Consider the following 20,560-nt stretch of genomic DNA (forward strand, 5'->3'; position numbering starts at 1 on the left):
GTGACGGTGGCAGGGGTTGGCAGGGGTTGGCAGGGGGTGGCAGGGGGTGACACAGGTGACACAGGTGACACAGCCCCACGTACCCGGGCCCAGAGCAGCAGGTGCCGGGACAGGGGCAGCCCCAGGGGGGAGCGGAAAAGCCGGGGGGGCTGCGGAGAGAGCACAGAGCGTCAGCCCCCCCCCCAAAAAAAAAACCAAAATCACCCCAAAACCTCCCCAAAATCACCCCAAAAAACCCCCAAAATCACCCCAAAAATCCCCCCTTACCTCCGTGAGGGGGGCCGCGATGGGGGGGGGGCTGCCCCGCGCCTCCTGCAAGGGAAATTTTGGGGGGGTCGGGTCAGATTTGGACCCCCCCCCCTCCATTTAGGGGTTCCCTCCCAGCCCCAAATTTGGGGAGGGGACAATGTCCTGTCTCCCCCCACCCCAAAACACCCCCAAAATATTTTGGGGAGGGGGTGAGACCCCCGGAGGAAGGGGGAGCCCGGGGGGACCCGAGGGATTTTGGGGGGTGGGGGTCTCGGTGAATTTGGGGGGGTCTGGGGGATTTTGGGGACATTCCCGGGGTGTCCCCAAGGATTTTGGGGGGGGTCCGGGAGGGGTCAGGGACATTCCCAGGGGGGTCGCTGGGATTTTGGGGACATTCCCGGGGTGTCCCCAAGGATTTTGGGGGGGGTCCGGGGCATTCCCAGGGGGTCACTGGGATTTTGGGGACATTCCCAGGGTGTCCCCAAGGATTTTGAGGGGGGGTCCTGGGGGGGTCAGGGACATTCCCAGGGGGGTCGCTGGGATTTTGAGGACATTCCAGGGGTGTCCCCAAGGATTTTGGGGGGGGTCCGGGGGGGTCAGGGACATTCCCAGGGGGGTCACTGGGATTTTGGGGACATTCCCGGGGTGTCCTCAAGGATTTTGGGGGGTCAGGGACATTCCCAGGGGGTCACTGGGATTTTGGGGGGGGGTCCGGGGGGGTCAGGGACATTCCCAGGGGGGTCACTGGGATTTTGGGGACATTCCCAGGGGTGTCCCCAAGGATTTTGGGGGGGGTCCGGGGGGGGTTAGGAACATTCCCAGGGGGGTCACTGGGATTTTGGGGACATTCCCGGGGTGTCCCCAAGGATTTTGGGGGGGGTCCGGGGCATTCCCAGGGGGTCACTGGGATTTTGGGGACATTCCCAGGGTGTCCCCAAGGATTTGGGGGGGGGTCCGGGGGGGTCAGGGACATTACCAGGGGGGTCTGGGGGATTTTGGGGACATTCCCGGCGTGTCCCCAAGGATTTTGGGGGGGGTCAGGGACATTCCCAGGGGGTCACTGGGATTTTGGGGGGTGTCCGGGGGGGGGTCAGGGACATTCCCAGGGGGGTCACTGGGATTTTGGGGACATTCCCGGGGTGTCCCCAAGGATTTTGGGGGGGTCAGGGACATTCCCAGGGGGTCACTGGGATTTTGGGGGGGGGGTCCGGGGGGGTCAGGGACATTCCCAGGGGGGTCACTGGGATTTTGGGGACATTCCCGGGGTGTCCCCAAGGACTTTGAGGGGGGGTCCTGGGGGGGTCAGGGACATTCCCAGGGGGGTCGCTGGGATTTTGAGGACATTCCAGGGGTGTCCCCAAGGATTTTGAGGGGGGGTCCTGGGGGGGTCAGGGACATTCCCAGGGGGGTCACTGGGATTTTGGGGACATTCCCGGGGTGTCCCCAAGGATTTTGGGGGGGTCAGGGACATTCCCAGGGGGTCACTGGGATTTTGGGGGGGGGGTCCGGGGGGGTCAGGGACATTCCCAGGGGGGTCACTGGGATTTTGGGGACATTCCCGGGGTGTCCCCAAGGATTTTGGGGGGGTCAGGGACATTCCCAGGGGGTCACTGGGATTTTGGGGGGGGGGTCAGGGACATTCCCAGGGGGGTCGCTGGGATTTTGGGGACATTCCAGGGGTGTCCCCAAGGATTTTGGGGGGGGTCAGGGACATTCCCAGGGGGGTCACTGGGATTTTGGGGACATTCCAGGGGTGTCCCCAAGGATTTTGGGGGGGGGGGGGGTCCTTGCCTTGGGGCGGGGGGGGGGCCGGGCCCGGGGGGGTCACTCTGCAGCCGCCGCAGTTTCGCTTCCAGTTCCAGGTTGCGGCTCTCGGCCTCCTGCAGGCGCCTGGGGGAGGGGACAGTTGGGGACACCCCCGGGGACACCCCCGGGGACACCCCCGGGACCCCCCCGTCCGTCGGTCCCCGTTCTCTCCTGCCCCACGGCCGCGGTGTCATTGTCGCCGCAGTGTTTGGGGACATCGAGGGCACCGGTGTCACCCTCCCCGGTGCCCAGTGCCACCCACGCCGCCCGGTGTCACCTCCCCGGTGCCCAGTGCCACCCACGCCGCCCGGTGTCACCTCCCCGGTGTCCTCTGTCCCCCACAGACCCGGGGTCACTCCGCTGTCCCAGTCCCGGTGCCCCCGCGGTGTCCCCGCTGTCCCTTCCCGGTCCCGCTGTCCCCGCGGTGTCCCCGCTGTCCCCTCCCGGTCCCCGCTGTCCCCTCCCGGTCCCTCTGTCCCCTCCCGGTCCCTCTGTCCCCTCCCGGTCCCGCTGTCCCCTCCCGGTCCCTCTGTCCCCTCCCGGTCCCCGCTGTCCTCTCCCGGTCCCTCTGTCCTTCCCGGTCCCTCTGTCCCTTCCCGGTCCCGCTGTCCCCTCCCGGTCCCTCTGTCCCTTCCCGGTCCCGCTGTCCCTGCGGTGTCCCCGCTGTCCCCTCCCGGTCCCGCTGTCCCTTCCCGGTCCCTCTGTCCCTTCCCGGTCCCCGCTGTCCCTTCCCGGTCCCTCTGTCCTTCCCGGTCCCGCTGTCCCCTCCCGGTCCCTCTGTCCCTTCCCGGTCCCGCTGTCCCTGCGGTGTCCCCGCTGTCCCCTCCCGGTCCCGCTGTCCCTTCCCGGTCCCTCTGTCCTTCCCGGTCCCGCTGTCCCTTCCCGGTCCCTCTGTCCCTTCCCGGTCCCGCTGTCCCCTCCCGGTCCCTCTGTCCCCTCCCGGTCCCGGTGCCCCCGCGGTGTCCCCACTGTCCCTTCCCGGTCCCCGCTGTCCTCTCCCGGTCCCTCTGTCCTTCCCGGTCCCTCTGTCCCTTTCCGGTCCCTCTGTCCCGTCCCGGTCCCGCTGTCCCCTCCCGGTCCCGCTGTCCCTGCGGTGTCCCCGCTGTCCCCTCCCGGTCCCTCTGTCCCCTCCCGGTCCCGGTGCCCCCGCGGTGTCCCCGCTGTCCCCTCCCGGTCCCGCTGTCCCCTCCCGGTCCCGCTGTCCCCGCGGTGTCCCCACTGTCCCTTCCCGGTCCCCGCTGTCCTCTCCCGGTCCCTCTGTCCTTCCCGGTCCCTCTGTCCCTTCCCGGTCCCGCTGTCCCCGCGGTGTCCCCTCTGTCCCCTCCCGGTCCCTCTGTCCCCTCCCGGTCCCCTCTGTCCCCTCCCGGTCCCTCTGTCCCCTCCCGGTCCCGCTGTCCCCTCCCGGTCCCGCTGTCCCCGCGGTGTCCCCGCTGTCCCGTCCCGTACCGGGCCAGCCCCTGCCCCGCCACCCGCAGCTTCCCGAGCTCCCGCTCCAGCGCCTCCCGCCCGCGCCGCTCCTCCGCCAGCGCCTCCCGCAGCTCCGGCACCGACACCGGCTCCGGGACAGGGACCGGCACCGGCTCCGGGACCGCCGGGACCGCCGGCGCCACCTGCGGGAACCGCGTCTGCCTGGGGACACCCGGGAGCACCGGGATCGGGATCCCCCGAACCGGGCACTGACACTCCCGGGAGCGCCGGGATCCCCCCGAACCGGGCACTGACCCCTCCCAGGATCCCCCGAACCGGGCACTGACCCCTCCGGGAGCACCGGGATCCCCCCGAACGGGGCAGTGACACCTCCGGGAGCAACGGGATCCCCCCGAACCGGGCACTGACACCTCCCAGGATCCCCCGAACCGGGCACTGACCCCTCCCAGGACCACCGGGATCCCCCGAACCGGGCACTGACCCCTCCCAGGATCCCCCGAACCGGGCACTGACACCCCCGGGACCACCGGGATCCCCCCGAACCGGGCACTGACACCCCCGGGACCACCGGGATCCCCCAAGCCGGGCACTGACCCCTCCCAGGATCCCCCGAACCGGGCACTGACCCCTCCGGGAGCAACGGGATCCCCCCGAACCGGGCACTGACACCCCCCGGGACCACCAGGATCCCCCCGAACCGGGCACTGACACCCCCCGGGAACACCGGGATCCCCCCGAACCGGGCACTGACACCCCCCGGGAACACCGGGATCCCCCCGAACCGGGCACTGACCCCTCCTAGGAGCACCGGGATCCCCCCGAAGCGGGCACTGACACCCTCGGGAGCAACGGGATTCCCCCCGAACCGGGCACTGACCCCTCCCAGGACCACCGGGATCCCCCGAACGGGGCACTGACCCCTCCTGGGAGCGCCGGGATCCCCCGAACCGGGCACTGACCCCTCCCAGGATCCCCCGAACCGGGCACTGACCCCTCCGGGAGCACCGGGATCCCCCAAACCGGGCACTGACCCCTCCCGGGACCACCGGGATCCCCCGAACCGGGCACTGACCCCTCCCAGGATCCCCCGAACCGGGCACTGACACCCCCGGGACCACCGGGATCCCCCCGAACCGGGCACTGACACCCCCGGGACCACCGGGATCCCCCAAGCCGGGCACTGACCCCTCCCAGGATCCCCCGAACCGGGCACTGACCCCTCCCAGGATCCCCCCGAACCGGGCACTGACCCCTCCGGGAGCAACGGGATCCCCCCGAACCGGGCACTGACCCCTCCCGGAACCCCCCCAAATCCTCCCCCCCCACGTACCGGCGGTGCCCGGGGGGGCTCCGTGCCCGGGGGGGCTGCGCTGCCTGGGGGGGGCGTCCTCGGGGGGGCCCCCTGGGCCGGGGGGGGCCCCTTGGGGGCGGTGGGGGGGGCCTGGGGTGGGGGGGGCCGCTTTTTGGGAGGGTGGGGGGGTCCCTTGGGGTGCAGGGACCCCTTTTTGGGGTGGGGGCCCCGCAGGTTGGGGGGGAGGGGCTTTGGGTGGGGGATGGGATTCTTGTGGGGGCCCCCCCTTGGGGGTGGGGGGCTCTTTTTGGGGGGGTGTTCCCGTGGGTGGGGGGGGGCCTTTTTGGGGCGGAGGTCCCGTGAGTTCAGAGGTCCCCGTGGGCGGGGGGGGCTCTTCTTGAGGGGGGGTCCCCTGAGGGGCGGGGGCGCTCTGGGATGGGGGGACCCCCGTGGGTGGGGGGAGTCCGGTGGTCGGGGGGACCCCCGTGGGTGGGGGGGGCCCGGTGGGTGGGGGCACCCCCGGGGGTGGGGGCGTCCCCCTGCGCGGGGGGGGTCCCTATGGCCAGGGGGGTGCCGGTGCCCAGGGGGGTCCCCGATTCGGGGGGGGTCCCCCACTCCCCCTCCAGCTCCATGGCCGCGTCCTGGTCCCACTCCTCATCCTCCTCTTCCTCTTCCTCCTCCTCCTCTTCCTCCTCCTCCCTAAAACCGGGGGCGGGGGGGGGGGCACACGGGGAATGAGGAGGGGGGGGAGGGGGTGTCACCCCCCCCAATGCAAGAACCCCCACCTCAGCCCCCCACCCGCATTTCCACTGCACCCCCTTTGTCCCCACCGCCCCCCGACCCCCCCCAAGACCCTTCCGAGCCCCCCCCCCGAATCCCCCCAGACTCACTCGGGGTCCCCGCGGGCGTACGAGTACCCCACAAACGGGAGGTGCAGCCCCAGCTCGGGGGGGTCCCCCGGCTCCCCCAGCAGCTCCTGGAGGGGGGGGGGGACACGTTAAATATGGGGAGGGGGCAGCTGGGGGGATTTTGGGGGGTCCCAAGTGGTCCCAGTTTGGGGAGGGGGGGGGGGGTTCCATGGGGGGAGGTGTGGAAAAGGGGTCCCGGTGGGGGGATGGAGTTGGGGGGTCCATGGGGGGGGTCCCTGGAATTCGGGGTCCTATGGGGGGGTCCCGGGGGGGTCCCTGGAATTCGGGGTCCCATGGGGGGGTCCCGAGGGGGGGGATGGAGTTGGGGGTCCATGCGGGGGGTCCCTGGAATTCGGGGTCCTATGGGGGGGTCCCGGGGGAGTCCCTGGAGTTGGGGGATCCATGGGGGGGTCCCGGGGGGGGGGATGGAGTTGGGGGGTCCATGATGGGGGGTCCCTGGAATTGGGGGCCCCGTGAGGGGGTCCCTGGAATTCGGGGTCCCATGGAGGGGTCCCGGGGGGGTCCTTGGAGTTGGGGGTCCCATGGGGGGGCCCCAGGGGGGTCCCAAGGTGGGGATCCCATTATATGGGGGGGGTCTCTCATGAGGGGGATCCTGGGATAGGGAAATGGGGTGGTGGCAGGGGGTCCCGAGGGTTATCCCGGGTTTATCCCGGGGGTCTCCCAGGGCGATCCCGGCTCTCTCCTGGTGCTCTCCCGGTTCTATCCCAGGTCTCTCTCCCGTCTCTCTCCCGGTTCTATCCCGGCTCTCTCCCAGGTTTATCCCGGTTCTCCCTCCCGTCTCTCTCCCGGTTCTCTCTCCCAGGTGTATCCCGGATCTCTCTCCTGGTTTTATCCCGGTTCTCTCCCGGTTCTCTCCCGTTTCTCTCCTGTCTCTCTCTCCCATCTCTCTCCCGGTTCTATCCAGGTTCTCTCCCGGTTCTCTCTCCCGTTTCTCTCTCCCGTCTCTCTCCCGTCTCTCTCCCGGTTCTCTCTCCCGTGTCTCTCCCGTCTCTCTCCCGTTTCTCTCCCATCTCTCTCCCGGTTCTCTCTCCCGTCTCTCTCTCCCGGTTCTCTCTCCCAGGTTTATCCCGGATCTCTCTCCCGTCTCTCTCCCGTCTCTCTCCCGTCTCTCTCCCGGTTCTCTCTCCCGTTTCTCTCTCCCGTTTCTCTCCCATCTCTCTCCCAGGTTTATCCCGTTTCTCTCTCCCGGTTCTCTCCCATCTCTCTCCCATTTCTCTCCCGTCTCTCCCCCATTTCTCTCTCCCGTTTCTCTCTCCCGTCTCTCTCCCGTCTCTCTCCCGTCTCTCTCTCCCGTCTCTCTCCCGTTTTTCTCTCCCGTTTCTCTCCCATCTCTCTCCCGTTTCTCTCCCATCTCCCTCCCGTTTCTCTCCCATCTCTCTCCCGGTTCTCTCTCCCGTTTCTCTCTCCCATTTCTCTCCCATCTCTTTCCCAGGTTTATCCCGTTTCTCTCTCCCGGTTCTCTCCCATCTCTCTCCCATTTCTCTCCCGTCTCTCCCCCATTTCTCTCCCCCGTCTCTCTCCCATCTCTCTCCCGGTTCCATCCCAGTTATCTCCTGTTTCTCTCTCCCGTTTCTCTCCCATTTCTCTCCCGTTTCTCTCCCATTTCTCTCCCGTTTTTCTCTCCCGTTTTTCTCTCCTGTTTCTCTCTCCCGTTTCTCTCTCCCGTTTCTCTCTCCCGTCTCTCTCTCCCGTCTCTCTCTCCCGTCTCTCTCCCGTCTCTCCCCCATTTCTCTCCCCCGTCTCTCCCTCCCGTCTTTCCCTCCCGTTTTTCTCTCCCATCTCTCCCCCATTCCTCTCCCCCGTCTCTCCCTCCCGGTTCTCCCCCTCCCGGTTCTCCCCCTCCCGGTTCTCTCCCTCCCGGTTCTCTCCCTCCCGGTTCTCTCTCCCGGTTCTCTCTCCCATCCCTCTCCCGTTTTTCTCTCCCGTCTCTCCCCCATTTCTCTCCCCCGTTTCTCTCCCTCCCGGTTCTCTCCCTCCCGGTTCTCTCTCCCGGTTCTCTCTCCCATCCCTCTCCCGTTTTTCTCTCCCGTCTCTCCCCCATTTCTCCCTCCCGGTTCTCCCCCTCCCGGTTCTCTCCCTCCCGGTTCTCTCCCTCCCGGTTCTCTCTCCCGGTTCTCTCTCCCATCCCTCTCCCGTTTTTCTCTCCCGTCTCTCCCCCATTTCTCTCTCCCGGTTCTCCCCCTCCCGGTTCTCTCCCTCCCGGTTCTCCCCCTCCCGGTTCTCTCCCTCCCGGTTCTCCCCCTCCCGGTTCTCTCTCCCATCCCTCTCCCGTTTTTCTCTCCCGTCTCTCCCCCATTTCTCTCCCCCGGTTCTCCCCCTCCCGGTTCTCTCCCTCCCGGTTCTCTCTCTCCCATCTCTCTCCCATCTCTCTCCCATCTCTCTCCCATTTCTCTCCCCCGTTTCTCTCCCCCGTCTCTCCCTCCCGGTTCTCTCCCTCCCGGTTCTCTCTCCCGGTTCTCTCTCCCATCCCTCTCCCGTTTCTCTCCCCCGTCTCTCCCCCATTTCTCTCTCCCGGTTCTCCCCCTCCCGGTTCTCTCCCTCCCGGTTCTCTCTCTCCCTCTCTCTCCCCGCGCACCTGCTGGCTCAGGCAATCGTCCAGCACGTCGAAGTTGGAGGTGTCGGCGGCTCCGCGGGCGCTGGGGGCGAAGGGCGCTCGCTGCCTCCGGAGCGCGGCCCAGCGCAGCCCCGCGAACAGCGGCAGAGCGCGGAAGTCGCGCGCGCCCCCGCGCCCCAGGCGCGCTCCCGGCGCGCACAGCAGGCCCCGCACGAGCGCGCGCGCCGCCGCCGGCACCCCCCGCCCCCGGGGGCGCGCTCCCGCCCGGGGGGAGCCGGCCCCGCCGCCGGACCCCTCCTCATCCTCGCCCTCGCCTTCGTCGTCGTCCTCGGGGAGGTGCAGGTGGTCCTGGGGGGTGGGGGGGAGGGGAGGGGAGGGGGGTGGAGACCCCCCCAGTGCATCCCAGTGACTCCCAGTGACTCCCCAGTGCATCCCAGTGACTCCCCAGTGCATCCCCAGTGCATCCCAGTGCATCCCAGTGACTCCCAGTGACTCCCCAGTGCATCCCAGTGACTCCCAGTGACTCCCCAGTGCCCCCCCAGTGCATCCCAGTGACTCCCCAGTGCATCCTAGTGACTCCCAGTGACTCCCCAGTGCCCCCCCAGTGCATCCCAGTGACTCCTAGTGCATCCCAGTGCCCCCCAGTGCATCCCAGTGACCCCCCAGTGCATCCCAGTGACTCCCAGTGCCCCCCTAGTGCATCCCAGTGACTCCCAGTGCATCCCAGTGCCCCCCAGTGCATCCCAGTGACCCCCCAGTGCATCCCAGTGACTCCCAGTGCCCCCCTAGTGCATCCCAGTGACTCCCAGTGCATCTCCAGTAACTGCCAGTGCCTCCCAGTGACTCCCAGTGCCCCCCTAGTGCATCTCAGTGACTCCCCAGTGCATCCCAGTGACTCCCAGTGCCCCCCTAGTGCATCTCAGTGACCCCCCAGTGCATCCCAGTGACTCCCAGTGCCCCCCTAGTGCATCTCAGTGACTCCCAGTGCATCTCCAGTAACTGCCAGTGCCTCCCAGTGCCTCCCAGTGACTCCCAGTGCCCCCCAGTGCATCCCCAGTGCCTCCCAGTGACTCCCAGTGCCCTCCAGTGCATCCCCAGTGCATCCCAGTGACTCCCAGTGCCCTCCAGTGCCCCTCCAGTGACTCCCAGTCCCTCCCAGTTCCCTCCCAGCGCCTCCCAGCCCCTCCCAGTGCCCTCCCAGTCCCTCCCAGTCCCTCCCAGCGCACCTGGAAGTGCAGGATCTTGGCGTAGGTCTCGAGGACGGTGTCGGCGAAGAACGGGGGGCGGCCGAAGAACATCTCGTAGGCCAGGACCCCCAGCGCCCACCAGTCGCACTCGGGGCCGTACGAGCGCGAGGGGTCCTCGACCGCCAGCAGCATCTCGGGGGACAGATAGTCCGGGGTCCCCACGGCCACCGCCGAGCGCACCTGGGGACGCGGGGGATACTGGGGATACTGGGGATACTGGGGGCATTGGGGACATTGGGGACATTGGGGATACTGGGGGCGTTGGGGATACTGGGGACATGGGGACACTGGGGACACTGGGGGCGTTGGGGACATTGGGGATACTGGGGATACTGGGGACAGATAGTCCGGGGTCCCCACGGCCACCGCCGAGCGCACCTGGGGACGCGGGGGATACTGGGGATACTGGGGATACTGGGGACGTGGGGGATACTGGGGATACTGGGGGCATTGGGGACATTGGGGACATTGGGGATACTGGGGATACCGGGGATACTGGGGACGTGGGGGATACTGGGGACACTGGGGATACTGGGGGCATTGGGGACATTGGGGACATTGGGGATACCGGGGATACTGGGGACATGGGGACACTGGGGACACTGGGGGCGTTGGGGACATTGGGGATACTGGGGATACTGGGGACAGATAGTCCAGGGTCCCCACGGCCACCGCCGAGCGCACCTGGGGACGTGGGGGATACTGGGGATACTGGGGATACTGGGGATACTGGGGATACTGGGGGTACTGGGGATACTGGGGATACTGGGGATACTGGGGATACTGGGGACAGATAGTCCGGGGTCCCCACGGCCACCGCCGAGCGCACCTGGGGATGTGGGGGATACTGGGGATACTGGGGATACTGGGGATACTGGGGATACTGGGGGCATTGGGGACATTGGGGACATTGGGGATACTGGGGGCGTTGGGGATACTGGGGACATGGGGACACTGGGGACACTGGGGGCGTTGGGGACATGGGGGATACTGGGGACACTGGGGACAGATAGTCCGGGGTCCCCACGGCCACCGCCGAGCGCACCTGGGGAGGCGGGAGATACTGGGGATACTGGGGATACTGGGGATACTGGGGATACTGGGGATACTGGGGATACTGGGGACAGATAGTCCGGGGTCCCCACGGCCACCGCCGAGCGCACCTGGGGAGGCGGGGGATACTGGGGATACTGGGGATACTGGGGATACTGGGGGCATTGGGGATACTGGGGATACTGGGGATACTGGGGACAGATAGTCCGGGGTCCCCACGGCCACCGCCGAGCGCACCTGGGGACGCGGGGGATACTGGGGATACTGGGGGTACTGGGGGCATTGGGGACACTGGGGACATTGGGGACATTGGGGATACTGGGGATACTGGGGATACTGGGGACGTGGGGGATACTGGGGACACTGGGGGCGCTGGGGACATTGGGGATACTGGGGACATTGGGGATACTGGGGATACCGGGGATACTGGGGACATGGGGACACTGGGGACACTGGGGACACCGGGGACATTGGGGATACTGGGGATACTGGGGACAGATAGTCCGGGGTCCCCACGGCCACCGCCGAGCGCACCTGGGGACGCGGGGGATACTGGGGATACTGGGGATACTGGGGGACATTGGGGATACTGGGGACATGGGATATTGGGGACATTGGGGACACTGGGGACATTGGGGATACTGGGGATACTGGGAATACTGGGGACACTGGGGACACTGGGGACACTGAGGGGACATTGGGGATATTGGGGACATTGGGACATCGGGAGGACACTGGGGACACTGGGGGGACATTGAGGGGACATTGAGGGGACATTGGGGGCACTGGGGACATTGTGGGGTCACTGGGGCTGGGGGGGTTCTCCAGGTGGTCCCAGGGTGCAGCTGTGTCCCCCCAGTGTCCCCCCGGTGTCCCCCCGGTGTCCCCCCGCTGTCACTCACGGTGCCATCAGGCCCCAGGTGTCCCCCCGGTGTCCCCCCAGTGTCCCCCCGCTGTCCCCTCGCTGTCCCCCCGCTGTCCCCCCGCTGTCCCCCCGCTGTCCCCTCGCTGTCCCCCCCGCTGTCCCCCCGCTGTCACGCACGGTGCCATCAGGCCCCAGGTGTCCCCCCAGTGTCCCCCCGCTGTCCCCCCGCTGTCACTCACGGTGCCATCAGGCCCCAGGCGCAGGCAGGACCCGAAGTCCCCAAGCCGGACGTGTCCCCAGCGGTCCAGCAGGATGTTGTCGGGTTTGATGTCCCTAAAGGGGGGGGGTGGCCTTTGTCACCTCCCCTGTCGTGGTCCCCACGCCACCTTTCCCCCCTCCCCCCAGATCCCTCCTGTTGTCCTGGGTGTCCCCTGTCCCTCCATGTCCCACCCATGTCCCCGTGTCCCCGTGTCCCTGTGTCCCTGAGTTCCCATGTCCCCCCTGCTGTCCCCCCGTGTCCCTGAGTCCCCCTGATGTCCCTCCCATGTCCCCGTGTCCCCCCATGTCCCTGAGTCCCCCCGCTGTCCCCCCATGTCCCCATGTCCTCCTGTGTCCCCATGTTTCCCCCCTGTCCCCATGTCCCCGTGTCCCTGTGTCTCCATGTCCCCATGTCCTCTTGTGTCCTCATGTCCCCCCGCTGTCCCCCCATGTCCCCGTGTCCCCCCGTGTCCCCATGTCCCCCTGTGTTCCCCCATGTCCCCGTGTCCCCCCGTGTCCCCATGTCCCCCTGTCCCCCCATGTCCCCATGTCCCCATGTCCCCATGTCCCCATGTCCCTGTGTCCGTCCAATGTCCCCCAATGTCCCCCCAATGTCCCCCCAATGTCCCCCATGTCCCCATGTCCCCGTGTCCCCCCAATGTCCCTGTGTCCCCCCATGTCTCTGTGTCCCCCCATGTCCCCGTGTCCCCCCAATGTCCCCCCAATGTCCCCCCATGTCCCCGTGTCCCCCCAATGTCCCCATGTCCCTGTGTCCCCACAATGTCCCCCCAATGCCCCCCCATGTCCCCGTGTCCCCCCAATGTCCCCCCATGTCCCCGTGTCCCCCCAATGTCCCCATGTCCCTGTGTCCCCACAATGTCCCCCCAAGGCCCCCCCATGTCCCTGTGTCCCCCCATGTCCCCGTATCCCCCCCGATGTCCCCCCGATGTCCCCGTGTCCCACCGGTGGACGTAGCCGAGGCGGTGGACGGAGTCGATGGCCATGATGAGCTCGGCCAGGTAGAAGCGGGCCATGGCCAGCGGCAGCCGGTCCCCGAACTTGCTGAGCAGGGTCAGGAGGTCCCCCCCGATGTAGTACTCCATGACCAGGTACTGTGGGGACAAGGACAGCTGGGGACACGGCCCGGGGACACGGGGATGGCACGGGGACAACTGGGGACACGGCCTGGGGACACGGGGATGGCACGGGGACAGCTGGGGACACGGGGATGGCACAGGGACAGCTGGGGACACGGCCCGGGGACACGGGGATGGCACGGGGACAGCTGGGGACACGGCCTGGGGACACGGGGATGGCACGGGGACAACTGGGGACACGGCCTGGGGACACGGGGATGGCACGGGGACAGCTGGGGACACGGGGATGGCACGGGGACATGGGGATGGCACAAGGATGGCACAGGAACAGCTGGGGACACAGCCCGGGGACACGGGGATGGCACAGGGACAGCTGGGGACACGGCCTGGGACGGCCTGGGGACATGGGGATGGCACAGGGACATGGGGATGGCACAAGGATGGCACAGGGACAGCTGGGGACACGGCCTGGGGACACGGGGATGGCACAGGGACATGGGGATGGCACAAGGATGGCACAGGGACAGCTGGGGACACGGCCTGGGGACACGGGGATGGCATGGGGACATGGGGATGGCACAGGGACAAAGCCTGGGATGGCCTGGGGACACGGGGATGGCATGGGGACAGCTTGGGGACACAGAGATGGCATGGGGACATGGGACAGCTTGGGGACACGGGGATGGCATGGGGACATGGGACAGCTTGGGGACATGGGGATGGCATGGAGACATGGGGATGGCACAGGGGATGGCACAGGGACAGCTGGGGACACGGCCCGGGGACACGGGGATGGCACAGGGACAGCTGGGGATGGCACAGGGACAACTGGGGACACGGCCCGGGGACATGGGGATGGCATGGGGACACGGGGATGGCATGGGGACATGGGGATGGCACGGGGACAGCTGGGGACACGGCCCGGGGACACGGGGATGGCACGGGAACAGCTGGGGACACGGCCCGGGGACACGGGGATGGCCTGGGGACATGGGGATGGCACAAGGATGGCACAGGGACAGCTGGGGACACGGCCTGGGACAGCATGGGGACATGGGGATGGCACAGGGACACAGCCTGGGATGGTCTGGGGACACGAGGATGGCATGGGGACAGCTTGGGGACACAGAGATGGCATGGGGACACAGGGATGGCACAGGGACAGCTGGGGACACGGCCTGGGGACACGGGGATGGCACAGGGACAGCTGAGGACACGGCCTGGGACGGCCTGGGGACAGGGGGATGGCACGGGGACAGCTTGGGGACATGGGGATGGCATGGGGACACAGGGCTGGCACGGGAACACAGGACAGCTTAGGGACATGGGACAGCTCGGGGATACAGGGATGGCACGGGGACATGGGGACAGGGGGACATGATTTGGGGACAGGGGGACATGATTTGGGGACAGGCCACACGGCCTGGGGACACTGCCGTGACACGGGGCTCCCATGTGACATGGAGCGGGGAGGTGACGGCGGTGTCCCCACGGGGAGGGGGGGATGGGAGGTGACGGCGGTGTCCCCACGGGGAGGGGACAGCGGTGTCCCCGCAGGATGGGGACAGTGATGTCTCCATGGGGAGGTGACATCGGTGTCCCCACGGGGAGGTGACAGCAGTGTCCCCACAGGATGGGGACAGTGGTGTCCCCGCAGGACGGGGACAGCGGTGTCCCCACGGGGAGGTGACATCGGTGTCCCCACAGGATGGGGACAGCGGTGTCCCCGCGGGGAGGTGACATCGGTGTCCCCAGGGGGAGGTGACGGCTGTGTCCCCACGGGGAGGGGACATCGGTGTCCCCGCAGGGAGGTGACAGCAGTGTCCCCACAGGGAGGTGACGGAGGTGTCCCCACGGGGAGGTGACAAAGGTGTCCCCGTGGGGAGGTGACATCGGTGTCCCCGCAGGACGGGGACAGCGGTGTCTCCACGGGGAGGTGACATCGGTGTCCCCACGGGGAGGTGATGGCGGTGTCCCCGCAGGATGAGGACAGCGGTGTCCCCATGGGGAGGTGACAGCGGTGTCCCCATGGGGAGGTGACAGCAGTGTCCCCATGGGGAGGTGACATCGGTGTCCCCACGGGGAAGTGACAGCGGTGTCCCCGCGGGATGGGGGGGGGACGGGAGGTGACAGCAGTGTCCCCACGGGGAGGTGACAAAGGTGTCCCCGTGGGGAGGGGATGGCAGTGTCCCCACGGGGAAGTGACGGCAGTGTCCCCGCGGGATGGGGGTGACGGGAGGTGACAGCGGTGTCCCCACGGGGAGGTGACATCGGTGTCCCCACAGGGAGGTGACAGCGGTGTCCCCACAGGGAGGTGACAGCGGTGTCCCCACGGGGAGGTGACGGCGGTGTCCCCACAGGGAGGTGACAGCGGTGTCCCCACAGGGAGGTGACATCGGTGTCCCCTCAGGGAGGTGACAGCGGTGTCCCCAGGGGGAGGTGACAGGGGGGGAGGGGAGGGGATCGCCGTCCCCTCACCAGGCACTGCGGGTCCTGGAAGGCGAAGTGCAGCCGGGTGATCCAGCGCCGGTCCCCCCGCGCCAGCACGTCCCGCTCCTCGCGGAAACACGACACCTGGCCACAGCGACACGGGTGGCACCTGCCACCTGGCACACGGGTGGCACCCCCGGCGCCCTGGCGACAGCGCAGTCCCGGCCACCCCACCCTTGTCCCCGTCATCCCCTCGGGTGTCCCTTCCTCCGCGGCGCCATCCCCCTCCTCACATCCCCACAAGCCCCCGAAGCGTCCCCGAGTGTCCCCAAGTGTCCTCGGGAGTCCCTGAGTGTCCCCGGGTGTCACTGGGTGTCCCCAAGTGTCCACGAGTGTCCCCGAGTGTCCCCAAGTGTCCCCGGGAGTCCCTGAGCGTCCCCGAGTGTCCCCAAGTGTCCGCGAGTGTCCCTGAGTGTCCCCGGGTGTCCGCAGGTGTCCCCAAGTGTCCACGAGTGTCCCTGGGTGTCCCCAAGTGTCCACGAGTGTTCCTGAGTGTCCCTGGGTGTCCCCGGGTGTCCGCAAGTGTCCCTGAGTGTCCCCAAGTGTCTGCGAGTGTCCCTGAGTGTCCCTGGGTGTCCCCAAGTGTCCCCAAGTGTCTCCAAATATCCCCAAAGAGTCCCCGCGTGTCCCCAAAGTGTCCCCAAGTGTCTCCGAATATCCCCAAAGTGTCCCCTGGGTGTCCCCTGGGTGTCCCCTGGGTGTCCCCAAATATCCCCAAAGTGTCCCCTGGGTGCCCGAAGTGTCCCCAAGTGTCCCCAAAGTGTCTCCAAACATCCCCGAAGTGTCCCCAAAGTGTCCCCAAGTGTCCCCAAAGTGTCCCCGAACATCCCCAAAGTGTCCCCTGGGTGTCCCCTGGGTGTCTCCAAGTGTCCCCGAATATCCCCAAAGTGTCTCCTGGGTGTCCCCAAGTGTCCCCAAAGTGTCCCCCGGCTGTCCCCAAGTGTCCCCAAAGTGTCCCCGAACATCCCCGAAGTGTCCCCAAGTGTCCCCAAGTGTGTCCCCAAAGTGTCCCCTGGGTGTCCCCAAAGTGTCCCCAAGTGTCCCCGAACATCCCCAAAGTGTCCCCAAAGTGTCCCCAAGTGTCCCCGAACATCCCCAAAGTGTCCCCTGGGTGTCCCCAAAGTGTCCCCAAGTGTCCCTGAACATCCCCAAAGTGTCCCCAAAGTGTCCCCTGGGTGTCCCCAAAGTGTCCCCGAACATCCCCAAAGTGTCCCCAAAGTGTCCCCAAGTGTCCCCGAACATCCCCAAAGTGTCCCCTGGGTGTCCCCTGGGTGTCTCCAAGTGTCCCCGAATATCCCCAAAGTGTCTCCTGGGTGTCCCCAAGTGTCCCCAAAGTGTCCCCGAACATCCCCGAAGTGTCCCCAAGTGTCCCCGTGTGTCCCCAAAGTGTCCCCTGGGTGTCCCCAAAGTGTCCCCAAGTGTCCCCGAACATCCCCAAAGTGTCCCCTGGGTGTCCCCAAAGTCTCCCCGAACATCCCCAAAGTGTCCCCAAAGTGTCCCCTGGGTGTCCCCAAAGTGTCCCCCAAGTGTCCCCAAACATCCCCAAAGTGTCCCCAAAGTGTCCCCAAAGTGTCCCCGAACATCCCCAAAGTGTCCCCTGGGTGTCCCCTGGGTGTCCCCTGGGTGTCTCCAAGTGTCCCCGAATATCCCCAAAGTGTCCCCAAAGTGTCCCCAAGTGTCCCCGAACATCCCCAAAGTGTCCCCTGGGTGTCCCCTGGGTGTCCCCTGGGTGTCTCCAAGTGTCCCCGAATATCCCCAAAGTGTCCCCAAAGTGTCCCCAAAGTGTCCCCGAACATCCCCAAAGTGTCCCCAAGTGTCCCCAAAGTGTCCCCTGGGTGTCCCCAAAGTGTCCCCAAGTGTCCCCGAACATCCCCAAAGTGTCCCCTGGGTGTCCCCAAAGTCTCCCCGAACATCCCCAAAGTGTCCCCAAAGTGTCCCCTGGGTGTCCCCAAAGTCTCCCCGAACATCCCCAAAGTGTCCCCAAAGTGTCCCCAAGTGTCCCCGAACATCCCCAAAGTGTCCCCTGGGTGTCCCCTGGGTGTCCCCTGGGTGTCTCCAAGTGTCCCCGAATATCCCCAAAGTGTCCCCAAAGTGTCCCCAAAGTGTCCCCGAACATCCCCAAAGTGTCCCCAAGTGTCCCCAAAGTGTCCCCTGGGTGTCCCCAAAGTGTCCCCAAGTGTCCCCGAACATCCCCAAAGTGTCCCCTGGGTGTCCCCAAAGTCTCCCCGAACATCCCCAAAGTGTCCCCTGGGTGTCCCCTGGGTGTCCCCTGGGTGTCCCCTGGGTGTCTCCAAGTGTCCCCGAACATCCCCAAAGTGTCCCCTGGGTGTCCCCAAGTGTCCCCAAAGTGTCCCCGAACATCCCCAAAGTGTCCCCAAGTGTCCCCGTGTGTCCCCAAAGTGTCCCCTGGGTGTCCCCAAAGTGTCCCCAAGTGTCCCCAAACATCCCCAAAGTGTCCCCAAAGTGTCCCCGAACATCCCCGAAGTGTCCCCAAAGTGTCCCCTGGGTGTCCCCAAAGTGTCCCCAAAGTGTCCCCGAACATCCCCAAAGTGTCCCCTGGGTGTCCCCTGGGTGTCCCCAAGTGTCCCCAAATATCCCCAAAGTGTCCCCTGGGTGTCCCCTGGGTGTCTCCAAGTGTCCCCAAATATCCCCAAAGTGTCTCCTGGGTGTCCCCAAGTGTCCCCAAAGTGTCCCCCGGCTGTCCCCAAGTGTCCCCAAAGTGTCCCCGAACATCCCCGAAGTGTCCCCAAGTGTCCCCGTGTGTCCCCAAAGTGTCCCCTGGGTGTCCCCAAAGTGTCCCCAAGTGTCCCCGAACATCCCCAAAGTGTCCCCTGGGTGTCCCCAAAGTCTCCCCGAACATCCCCAAAGTGTCCCCAAAGTGTCCCCTGGGTGTCCCCAAAGTGTCCCCCAAGTGTCCCCAAACATCCCCAAAGTGTCCCCAAAGTGTCCCCAAGTGTCCCCGAACATCCCCAAAGTGTCCCCTGGGTGTCCCCTGGGTGTCCCCTGGGTGTCTCCAAGTGTCCCCGAATATCCCCAAAGTGTCCCCAAAGTGTCCCCAAAGTGTCCCCGAACATCCCCAAAGTGTCCCCAAGTGTCCCCAAAGTGTCCCCTGGGTGTCCCCAAAGTGTCCCCAAGTGTCCCCGAACATCCCCAAAGTGTCCCCTGGGTGTCCCCAAAGTGTCCCCGAACATCCCCAAAGTGTCCCCAAAGTGTCCCCTGGGTGTCCCCGGGTGTCCCCAAGTGTCCCCGAACATCCCCAAAGTGTCCCCTGGGTGTCCCCAAAGTCTCCCCGAACATCCCCAAAGTGTCCCCAAAGTGTCCCCTGGGTGTCCCCAGGTGTCCCCAAAGTGTCCCCAAACATCCCCAAAGTGTCCCCAAAGTGTCCCCTGGGTGTCCCCAGGTGTCCCTGAACATCCCCAAAGTGTCCCCAAGTGTCCCTGAACATCCCCGAAGTGTCCCCTGGGTGTCCCAAAGTGTCCCCAAATATCCCCAAAGTGTCCCCTGGGTGTCCCCAAAGTCTCCCCGAACATCCCCAAAGTGTCCCCAAAGTGTCCCCGAACATCCCCGAAGTGTCCCCAAGTGTCCCCGCGTGTCCCCAAAGTGTCCCCCGGCTGTCCCCCGGCTGTCCCCGCGTGTCCCCTGACCTCGCCGCGCCTCAGCATGTCCCACTTGTTCATGATCTTCATGGCGTAGATCTGCCCCGTCTCCTTCATCCTCACCACGGCCACCTGCGGGGTGGCGAGGGGGGGGGGGGGGGTCACCGGCGCTCCGAGACCCCCGGCTGTCCCCAGGGTGTCACCCAGGGTGTCCCCAGGGTGTCCCCAGGGTGTCACCCAGCGCTGTCACCCATCGGTGTCACCCTGACCTCGCTGAAGGCGCCTCTCCCGATCACCTTCAGGATCTCGAAGTCGCCGCGCTGCAGCTGCAGCTCCTGGACACGAGCGGCCACCGGCTCGGCTGGGGGGGCCACCGAGGGTGGGGAGGGGGTCAGCGGCCACCGGAGGGGGGGGGGGCGGTGACATTTGGGGGGGGGGATAATTGGGGAGGGGGGTGGTAATTGGGGGAAGGGGGGATATTGGGGTTTTGGGGGGGTACGGCCCCAAAATGAGGGGGTGGGGGGGGGATTTGGGGGGGGGGGATGGGGTTGGGGGGGTGGGATTTGGGGGGGGGCTGGAGGAGATTTGGGGGGGGGTGTTTGGGGGTGGGTAGAGGGAGAATTCCAGGGAATTTTGGGGTGGGGGGCTTGAAGGGAGAATCCCAGGGAATTATTCTGGGGGGGAAGCTTGAAGGGAGAATCCCAGGGAATTTTGGGGTGGGGGGCTTGAAGGGAGAATCCCAGGGAATTTTGGGGTGGGGGGCTTGAAGGGAGAATCCCAGGGAATTATTCTGGGAGGGAAGCTTGAAGGGAGAATCCCAGGGAATTTTGGGGTGGGGGGGCTTGAAGGGAGAATCCCAGGGAATTTTGGGTTGGGTGGGTTGAAGGGCGAATCCCAGGGAAATTTTTTTGGGGTGGGGGGGCTTGGAGGGAGAATCCCAGGGAATTTTTTGGGGGGGTTTGAAGGGAGAATCCCAGGGAATTTTTGGGGAGGTTTGAAGGGAGAATCCCCGGGAATTATTTTGGGGGGGGGGCTTGGAGGGGCGAATCCCAAGGAATTTTTTGAGGGGCTTGGAGGGAGAATCCCAGGGAATTTTGGGGTGGGGGGATTGAAGGGAGAATCCCCGGGAATTATTCTGGGGGGGAAGCTTGAAGGGAGAATCCCAGGGAATTTTTTGGGTGGGGGGCTTGAAGGGCGAATCCCAGGGAATTTTTTTTTGGGGGTGGGGGGGTTTGAAGGGAGAATCCCAGGGAATTTTTTTGGGGGGTTTGAAGGGAGAATCCCAGGGAATTTTTTGGGGGGTGGGGGGGTTTGAAGGGAGAATCCCAGGGAATTTTTTTGGGTGGGGGGGCTTGGAGGGCGAATCCCAGGGAAATTTTTTGGGGGGGAGGGGCTTGAAGGGAGAATCCCAGGGAATTTTTGGGGGGGTTTGAAGGGAGAATCCCAGGGAATTTTTGGGGTGGGGGGGGCTTGGAGGGAAAATCCCCAGGAATTATTTTGGGGGGGGCTTGGAGGGCGAATCCCAAGGAATTTTTTGAGGGACTTGAAGGGCGAATCCCAGGGAATTTTTTGGGGGGGTTTGAAGGGAGAATCCCTGGGGATTTTTTGGGGGGGGGGCTTGGAGGGAGAATCCCGGGAATATTTTGGGGGGGGGGTTGAAGGGAGAATCCCAGGGAATTATTCTGTGGGGGAAGCTT

General features: G+C 66.1%; 1 protein-coding gene across 1 annotated transcript; it reads right to left on the reverse strand.

The window, feature by feature from the left end:
• Positions 1–263: 263 nt before the first annotated feature.
• On the reverse strand, positions 264–19,225 carry LOC138100602 (myotonin-protein kinase-like). The gene is made up of 14 exons (XM_068998476.1): positions 19,133–19,225; positions 18,912–18,995; positions 15,256–15,351; positions 12,644–12,792; positions 11,662–11,755; positions 9,484–9,684; positions 8,577–8,605; positions 8,279–8,498; positions 5,665–5,750; positions 5,275–5,473; positions 4,814–4,903; positions 3,502–3,665; positions 2,041–2,415; positions 264–312 (listed from the first exon to the last, which is right to left on the reverse strand). Exons 2-14 carry the CDS (start codon positions 18,978–18,980, stop codon positions 264–266), a joined length of 1,821 nt encoding a protein of 606 aa, XP_068854577.1. The 5' UTR covers positions 18,981–18,995; positions 19,133–19,225.
• Positions 19,226–20,560: the final 1,335 nt, after the last annotated feature.

This window comes from Aphelocoma coerulescens, unplaced genomic scaffold (genome assembly GCF_041296385.1).
Source record: "Aphelocoma coerulescens isolate FSJ_1873_10779 unplaced genomic scaffold, UR_Acoe_1.0 HiC_scaffold_118, whole genome shotgun sequence".
NCBI lineage: Eukaryota > Metazoa > Chordata > Aves > Passeriformes > Corvidae > Aphelocoma > Aphelocoma coerulescens.

Coding starts and splice junctions, on each gene's coding strand:
- LOC138100602 (XM_068998476.1), bottom strand. CDS start 18,980: ATGAAGGAGACGGGGCAGATCTACGCCATGAAGATCATGAACAAGTGG. Junction 9,685..11,661: donor GCCTGGGGCCTGATGGCACC/GTGAGTGACAGC, acceptor CCGCGTCCCCAG/GTGCGCTCGGCGGTGGCCGT. Junction 4,904..5,274: donor GGGGTGCCCCCACCCACCGG/GCCCCCCCCACC, acceptor ACCGCCCCCAAG/GGGCCCCCCCCGGCCCAGGG.